This window comes from Brassica napus, chromosome C3, assembly GCF_020379485.1.
Source record: "Brassica napus cultivar Da-Ae chromosome C3, Da-Ae, whole genome shotgun sequence".
Lineage (NCBI taxonomy): Eukaryota > Viridiplantae > Streptophyta > Magnoliopsida > Brassicales > Brassicaceae > Brassica > Brassica napus.
Genome location: NC_063446.1, coordinates 10639825 through 10649325, shown reverse-complemented (window position 1 = coordinate 10649325; position 9501 = coordinate 10639825). Strand labels below are relative to the sequence as shown.

At 31.3% G+C, this 9501-nt stretch overlaps 1 protein-coding gene across 1 annotated transcript; it reads right to left on the bottom strand.

Moving 5' to 3' along the window:
- Positions 1–4480: 4480 nt before the first annotated feature.
- On the bottom strand, positions 4481–5409 carry LOC106385380 (squamosa promoter-binding-like protein 3). The gene is made up of 2 exons (XM_013825306.3): positions 4961–5409; positions 4481–4858 (listed from the first exon to the last, which is right to left on the bottom strand). Exons 1-2 carry the CDS (start codon positions 5269–5271, stop codon positions 4762–4764), a joined length of 408 nt encoding a protein of 135 aa, XP_013680760.1. The 5' UTR covers positions 5272–5409; the 3' UTR covers positions 4481–4761.
- Between the last annotated feature and the right edge of the window lie 4092 nt (positions 5410–9501).

Below are 9501 nucleotides of genomic sequence, written 5' to 3'. Positions count from 1 at the left end.
GCTTCGAATGATTCAACTAAAAGATGATAATATATAACTCAACTATGGTTAGCATTATTGAACTTTTAATTCAACTATGATTAATTATAGGGTCTCATGTCATTATTATAGGACAAAAATTTAACATTAGTTAGTGTGACAAGAAGCAATTCGATAGTGATTTAATTATAGTATATATATACTTGTCAATAAGAAGATTCAAACACTACATCAATATGTGAATGTTAGATGAGTTATTTAACAAAAACTATGGTTGAGTAGTGGGTCTCTTACCATTATTCTTTTTTTTTTTTGTAACGGTCTCTTACCATTATTCATTATTCCATTTATAAGAAAAGATAATTAATAAATGGTTAGCTGAGTTATTTGTGTTGAGAAGAAATTATGATAGTAATTTACTGACTACAGGTGTATTGGGCAATAATTAGTTTTACTTGTTGAATATGGTATTAGGAAACACTATAAAATACTCGGTTAAATTGTGATACATTTTATGCAGATCCTTGGGACAGACTCTTTGGTTCTTAACTTCCGTAGATAAATTTCAATCCCAATGCAGCTTTATCAATTATCACACTCCACAGCTTAATATTTTGGTCAGAACTCACAATAATATTACAGAACTATATGTATCAATAAGGAAAATTAAGAAGATTTACCATCTAATACTACATCAAGATGTGAATGTTTCGTAGTTCAAACGATTGTAAGCAAGTCAATACAATTAGCAATATAATCTGCATCATTCATCTTGTGAAAACAATATAAAATGGCCATATCTCGCTGAACCTATAAATCAAAACTATGGTAGCATCTTTTGGTTCATATATGATTTCTAGGCAGTTCGACATTTATGTCACATCATCAGAGCCGGTTCTGGAAAATTAGGGGCCTATTCAAAATAAAAATATATATATTTAATTTCTATTTTAAAATTATTAATATTTTCATAATTTTATTTAAATACAAATATGGTTTTAAATTATTTATTATTTGTAAAGAATTTTTTAGATTATTAATGAGAGAATTCTAATTTTATCATTATTTTCTAAATTTACTTTTCAATAATAATTTTTTTTTGTAATTACCTCTGTGATGAGAAAATAAATTAACTCTGCTAAGTCATTCATAAATATTTATAAAATGTTTATAAACTCAACCCACCGTTAAAATAGTAAACTCTAAACAATAATTAGTAAATACTAAACTCAAATCAAATCCATTATATATTAAAGAAAAAACATTGTAATAAGTTCACACTAAACTGGACACATGTCACGTGTAAAAGCATTGTAATAAATGTGTTCACACTAAAATGGACACATGTCACATGTATAGAGTTTCTCAGTCAAACTCTACATAAATATGTTCACAATATGTACTTTATTTTTTTTAATATAAAACTCACATGCATGGTTCTTCTTTATGTTATTTTTACTGTTTACGAATAGAGCTGGACAAATTATTCATAAATTTTGATTCGATTCGTTAACCGTTTTGATTCGAACCGAAAATCCGGATTTTCGTTACTCTACGAAGCAAATCAAATACTAAATTCAATATCTGTAAAAAAAAAGCAAATCACAAATATCAATATTTTATAGGAACATATATCCAATTTGATCCGTTATATGCATATATATATATACATATATTTAAAGAATTATATGTAAGTTATATATTATAGTTTATATAAATTTTACAATATTTGTTTTTTTTTTGACAACATCATATAGAAAATTTTACAATATTTTTGTTTTTAAATAATTTTATTTTTCATGTATTATTTTGAAAAAATGTCATTTAATATTAATCAACAGTATCTTTATATATTTATCAACCATCTTTATATACTTTTACGTACACGTACATATGCACATTGACATGAGTACCTTATAACTAAGTATTTACCACAAATATCTAAATTTTTTTGAAGTTAAAATATTATTTTTCTTAATGCTTCTTTCACTATCGACTAAATTGTAGTAAAATGATTTATCTTAATAATTTTCTTTTTTCTTTAACTATTATCCGTTTAGAAACTATAATATGAAACCATTGGTTCGACATTACGACTATTTAAGATTCATAACATAAAAACAAACATATAATAGTAATTTTTGATTATCACATAAAAAAACAAAAACATCAAACATTTTAATCGAACAAACCAAATAAATATTGATTTAAAATGATAGTTATATTTTAGGAGATTAAAAACAAAAAACAACCTAAAACCAAACTGATAACTAGATTAAACAGATTAATGTCTTCTTATTAAAAAATAACAAAACTAATAATCGTATTCCCTGTGAGACGCAGATTATTACCTAGTGTTATAATATTTCTGCTTTAATGTAATATTCAAACGTACGTAGTGTTTTATGGTATACTATATAATAATTTTCTTTTAAGTTTCGATCTTTTGTTTTACATTGACATTTATGTTTTATATATAGTTATATAATATATTGTATGTAAATAAATGAACTTTTTAAAAATTGGGGTCCCCCATATTCAAATGTTTCGTAAGTATGCTCCAAGTCCGGCTCTGCACATCATCCTGAAGTTTCTTGTTTTGCACGGATATACAAAAGACTGTAAACTACTAGCTGATAATGGTTTTCTTATTCCTTAAACAAGTCTTATGTACATTTCTCCACAACACTATAAAAATATATCTTCGGCCAATAAAGTGTTCTTGCGCCATGTTTGATGTGTATAAATCCCTAGTGGCTAAGTTGTAAGTTGTAACATCCATGATTCGAAGTAAAATCTATATGGTTACCCTTTTTATAAAGGTTAAGAACATAGACGCCGTCTGTGGGCACCCACGGCCACGGGATTAAAAATCACGCGCTCTACCACTGAGCTAAGACGGCTTTTTGATTCATGGGTGAAAGTGCAGGTAATTGTAAAGCATTGAATTTACTCTGCAATGTTTCCTCCTCAATTCAAAACCGTTGATAAGAATAGTGAAGTCTTCTTCTTCTGGTCGGTGACGTGGTTGGAAAGAGGAAAGAGGAAAGAGGAAAGAGACAAAGATGGGAGAGGGTTTAGGGTTTTACAAGGTATACATTGCCGGAATGATGGCTAGTCTCGCCACCCTTTCGATACCGTCAAGGTACCCACATTTAAATCCCAATTTATACCATGTGGGTATATTTGTATTTCAAGTGTGCATCGATAGATATGTAACGTTTTGTACTTAGCTTAGTACAGATAATACAAACATCTCTGTTCCTGTACTTAGCTTTTGGGTAATGTTTCAAAAATCATCAATGAGCATTCTTCTGATGCCTTTTGGGACTTACTTGGGTCTGTTGCTTATGAGCTTCGTATGCATAAAAATCATTCCTTTAGCAACACTCTTGCTCTTTTATTTCTCTTTAAGAGGCAAATCTTGATTCTTTGGAGGTGGGTGTTGTCTTTTGTTTCTTGTGTCAGGTGAAACTTCAGAAACAAAACACATATGTGCAAGAGGGCTCAGATACAAAAAAACGGTTTGCATTGTGCTTCAAGGATCTCCCAAACGGTCTCCATTGTGCTTCGGAATATACTCCCAGGCAATGCTCTTTTTGCAGGTAAGTATACAAGACAAACTGATCTTTTCACTGTAATTTCAAGTATTTTTGCATCTTCAGTTTTTGAATTGTTTTATTGTAAAGGGAACTTTATGAGATGATGGGCCACGACTAGAAACAATTGTTTCATCTGCTCTGTTTGGTGCAGCTATGGCTATTGGCTATCATTAGTTTTGTATTATGTCCAGAGCTAGTAAGGTGAAACCTCCGCTTTGTAATAATAATTTTTAGTTAATATTGTTAAGGGAATGTGCTGGAAATGCTGTCTTTTTTTTGTACTGTCTATGAGAGTACCTACGGCGGTATCACATCCACTCGAGATTAGAGGGTTCTAAGCTGATTAGATAATTACTTAGTTGACATGGGGTAATAGGAGTTCTCACCGGTGGTCTTGGAGGCATAGCTAGCTGTAAGAATCTTTCTTTTAGTGTTTCATGAACTCCTGTCGTAAAAAAAAAAAATGTTGTTATTGATTGATCTTATTTGGAATCTTACTACTGTTTCTATGGTACAGTGCTGGTCAGCTGTTTCGCCTCTTGATGTAGCAAAAAAAAAAAACCATTATCCAGACAAAGCTACTGAGACAAATCCTTTGAAAGTGTTGAGATCGGTTTGTGAGCCATCTTTACTTTTGTATTTCCTCTTTGAATATAAAATGTGATACTAAATAAAAATAGTGTGTTTTTGACATTTTTAAAATCATCTTATGCAGATTCACAAGAGGACTGGACTTAAGGGATGCTATGCAGATTTGGGTCCAACCATCCTGAGAGCATTACCTGCTAATGCAGGAGCAATCGTTGCTTGGGATGTTGGGAATCAAACCTCACTAGGATTAGTTTTAGAACCTAATAGACATTTGATGAGCTTTCTTGTAACAGAATACAGATGTCAAGAATCAAAAGTTTCTCCCACATTTTAATAAAAAAAGTTGATCACAAAACGTATACATGTTTAGTTTAAGATCTTGGCTTGAATACATTTTTCTTACACATGTTCACCTTCAAGCATTTACTTGGTCTCAATGCATTTATTGATGTCTTAGGTTAAGCAGATAGCTTTTGATTCCATACAGTATTGAGAAACAGAGAGAGACACATAAGATTACAAGGAGCTTAAAAAGAGACTTGACAGAAGAGAGCAAGCAAAGCCTGTTTCATTAACATTCAGACAGGTTTTATTCATTTGTGCTTTTCCTCCTTCTCTCATTGTGTCCAGCTAAGCGTCTCCTGCAACTCCGCTTGGCTTCATCAAACTCACGGAGGTCATGAAACCTTGTAGAAACCAAAGTTAAAAATGTCTCATCATTCTTTTTCTTGTTTTTGGTTGTTGTGGGAGGAGGGGAAGATAGAGTTCATGAGAGAGAGAGATGTTACCTGCTGCATTGTTGGCAGAAACGTTGGTAACCACCAGAGATCCGAACAACAGGAGCTTTGGCATGAAACTCACAGACTTTGTGTCGTTTGTGGTACTGTTTGGCTCGGCTCATATCCGCAGTACATCTCTCCACCTGACAACAAACTCCACTATTACTGCTACTACTTGTAGCTTTGCCTTTCTGCTTCTTCTCTGAAGCCTCTTCTTCCTCCTGCTCTTCTCCGTCTTCTTCTTCAAATGTATCCTCCTCTTCCTCACTCATTTCTCTTAAACTCCTCTTCCCTTCTGCGTTGCTTCTTCTCGTACTCATCTTCAAAATATTACTCTCTTCCTCTCTCACATGAAAGATATAACAAGAGGAGAAGATGTGAAAGTAAACGTTTGAAGAGAACTTAAGGACCCCAGAAACAAAAGTGAGGAAGGATCTTAAGGTGCTTAAGTTGTTGGACCACAAAATTTCACTCATTTTTTTCGTCTTCTTTCTCTTCATGTACTAACATGTTGTGTAAAATAAAGTACGATCAAGCTTTAATGCTCTATTATTATTGTATGGGTAACACATTCATCTTCCTGTATATTAAAAGAAGATATACACAAAAAAAAAAAAACCAATATTAGCTAACTACCCTAACACTATTTTTGACACTATTAACATTTTCATAATCATATATTACCCCTGACCAAACTATCACCTTCTTTTGTTTTTTTTTCTTTTGTATCTCCATAACTTCTCATTTCCAAACGGTTTCTCCTTTCTCTATTTTTTTCTCTCCCTTTCATATCTCTTTAGATTCTCTAATATAATTTATATTTTTTCACTTGTATAATGAATTCTTCTTGTTTTTTTTTCTATTTTTACAGATGCAATTAGTTTTCAGTTATGTATATTTCATTTTACACAATGCTTGGATTTAATGAGTGTCAATTCACGTGCTGGTCAAACACATATTTGTATGGATGGGCCATATATTCAGAAGAGTGGGGTGTCCCCGACATCGATTAAAAAACATGAATTTAACATTTCTATTGCAAGTATATGTAGTTGCTATTAAAAAACTTAATTGATAAATGTTTGATTAAATTCTACAAATTAAGTATTGTGGACAGATAAATGTTTGCTTATCTGTTACAAAAAATGTTGAAGCTTTTTAAAATGGTTTGTAAGATGTTAATAAATAGCTGATGTTGGCTGATACATAGTTTGTTAGATGGTACAAAATTGATTACCGATCTAATGAGTCATATAACACAGTGCTTCAAATATTAGCAGTTACATTTTATATAATTTGGTTACATTTTATATAATATGTTGTCATTAGCCGATACATGTTCGATTAGCTGCTACAAAACATGTTATCGTTTTTCAAATTAGTTTATAAGATGTTAAAAATAACTATCGATTAACTGATATAGATTTTGTTTGATGGTACAAAATAGGTTATCGGGTTAACTTAATCATTAACTATTCAACTGATATCTTCTTAACGGTTAACAATTATTGTATTATATTTAAATGAAAAATTATATTTGACACTATGGTATATACTATGGTATATAAGGTAAATAATTTTTTTTTCAACCCATAATTGGGCATCGGAAAAGTACATCAACGGCGTTCCGGTGAAACAGAGATCCTAGGTTACAAGTGCTTAACTAAGTATAAGGTAAATAACATATTAGCTTCGATGTCATTGTTTTTGTTATTAGATAAGTATATTTTCTCTTAAACAAGTTATCCACTAACAATTTTTATAATATTTTATGATGCATCTTAGCATCAAACATCCATTGTTAACGTACTAATTAATAATTTAATGTGTTTCTTTTTTTCTCATATACTGTGTTTTCCCTCCCCTAAAATAGTTGCAGATAAATGTTGAGTTGGTCATGTAACCAATTGTAATTTTTGGAAGGTTTGGGTTTCTTTTAGTCTGTAATTCACATGTATATATGTAGCATCCAACATCAACGTAATTAGTGTCGGAAACATAATGTATAATTGGTGCCAGAAACATAGTGGCATTATATAAGAAACTTGATAACAAGATTGACAATGGATTTGAGAAGAAGCTTTTTATTTTAACAAAAAATATTATCATGAGAGAATGCATTGTCAAGAAAAGGAAAACAAAATGAATGAAAGAGGTTGAGAAATTTGGGAAGAAAGAGAGAGAAAAATCTGGGAAGAAAAAGAAAGAAGAAGAATGTTTCCGGCAGGGTAGAGGCAAAGGCAGAAGCAAGGGTAGGGACAAAACAGTCAGGTCAATCACTTTTTGCTACAGCGATCCAGTTTGTTAGGGTAGTTACTTAATTTTGGCTCTCTTTATATATATTCAGCAAATTAACTCTTAAAAGAAACCGTAGAAAGAGAATGAAAAAAAAAAACTGTTAACAAAATGGATTAACATTTCGAGAGTAAAGTAAGAAGTTTTTGTTGTTATGTTGTGTGATTTTACATTTTATAAAACTTAAACATTTATGTATAAGCCACACTTTCTAACTAATACTAATATTTTAATCATCTTTCTCTATTAATATTACTTTTGTTATGCATATTTTTACGTTATAACCATCCATAATTCGGATTATGTATCTGCTATATAAATAGTTGACATAAGGTAAATACTGTATGTGTAGAGAAAGTACTAATGTATTGATTCGAAAGCAAGGTTTACCAGTTATTAAATTTAAGTTTTACAATGTGAAAATATTTCGTGTTTTTTTTCAGTGAAGAAGTTGATATTCGAAGTAGAAAACTGACTACACATAGCTCATTGCTTTCTTATGAATCATATTCCATTTCTTTTTTATTTAATTTTTCTATAATGAATATTTGATAACAGAATATATATGGAAAAAAAATAACCTGAATGAGCTATACATAATTTTAAAGGTCACCTATTCGTAGTGTGCGAGCAGACGATTAATTTTCTATTATATCATACTGATGATGCTTGGTGTCGTAAAAAAAAATACTTGGGTACAAATGGAGGTTCTTTTGTTTTATGGCATAGGGCCACCGCTAAATTAAATTTGCAATTTAATTTCTTGTCTGGTGAAGATGATAAGGTCGATAATCAAGTTAGCCGTCGGGGCCACGAAGCCTACATATATAAGAATGGTCCAATCTTGAATGTATTCACTTTTCAAATAGTAATATGTAAACTGAAGACATGTTAGCAAAATTGAACGATCAAAAACAGCACAAGGCTTTGTTTTGTATTGGTTTCATGGTTTGCAATCAACCATTGGAGAGTGAGTTACCATGCACAGAGAGCAATAAACTCAAACACAAGTGACTGGAGTAACTTTTTACTAGACAATATATATCATCATAGGTTATATAGAAAGACTAATTAGTCAAGCAACTTGTCTAAATATCCTGGGGGTAAGGTAAAGTCTGAAATATTTTCACGACATGATCTTACTTATGTCCATATAATCCATCTCATTATGAGAAGAAATCTAGATATGAAGATAAAAGATAACTGAAATGGTTATGAATAGTAACATTTTGCATGCGGGAATCAATTTAATGGAAAATGAAAATAACACTCTTATAATGATGGATAATAAGGAAGAAAATAGGTTTCTTAATAAGTTTTTTTTTCTGCTTTTTGGAGCCTTGATTAAATTATTAAGTTGAAAGATTTTCGAAAATAAGAGATAAAAGGGTCAAAATATTAACGTCGAAAATGGGTAGTAGCTAGACAACTCAGCTGTCCCACTACTACACATTATTGTACTGCCTGTCAATATTGATTGCATCTTTATGTTTAGCATCTCATTCTCCTTCTCTTCTTTTTTCATATATTCTTCCTCATTTAAACTAGTATGATGGATTAGTACGTAGTATTATACTACTAGTATATATCTCTATTTTTTTTTGTAATATGTGTAGAGATAGAACTAACTCTTCAAGTCTGGACTTTGGAGTCTAGTTGGATGATCAGAGTTATCTTATACGGTTTAAGCTAATCGAGTTGACCACAGACTTCTTTTTTTCTTCTTACGTTTACAAGTTTGTAAAATTGTTTACTTCTGTTTTTTATTGACAAGGAATATGCATGCATGAAGTCTATATTTTATTATATTGAACAATGTGATAGAATAAACCACGTGTAGAATACATTTGTAAAATTATGTGCTTCATTTTTCTTAAAAACTAACTTTTGAAATAGACAATACATAAGAAAAGCGACAAAGATTGAGATGTACCAAAGATTACAGGAGGATTTCGAGGATGTGAGCTTGTCTCGTATTCTTCGGAGTAGGAATAGTCGGGCAGATGCACTAGCAAAGGAAGTAAGGAACTGAGACTATATTTTCTCCCATATAGATCAGATCCGGTCAGACGGAGGTGATCTTCGGAGGAACGGCTCGTCTGCCTCCACTTGATCTAGTTTAGATGGGTAGCTGACGAAAAAAAAAAAGTGGCAGGGGAACCTTAACCTCTCCACGTGACAGCAACGAGCAACGTTAATTCTGAGTTCTGCGTGGGGCCTGTTGTAGTACAGTACTTATTTACTTTTGCCACCTT

Excerpts from the sequence above, each read along its gene's own strand:
- LOC106385380 (XM_013825306.3), bottom strand. The coding sequence starts at position 5,271 with ATGAGTACGAGAAGAAGCAACGCAGAAGGGAAGAGGAGTTTAAGAGAA. Across the intron at positions 4,859-4,960 it reads TTCTGCCAACAATGCAGCAG|GTTTCATGACCTCCGTGAGT; the intron begins GTAACATCTCTC and ends GGTTTCTACAAG.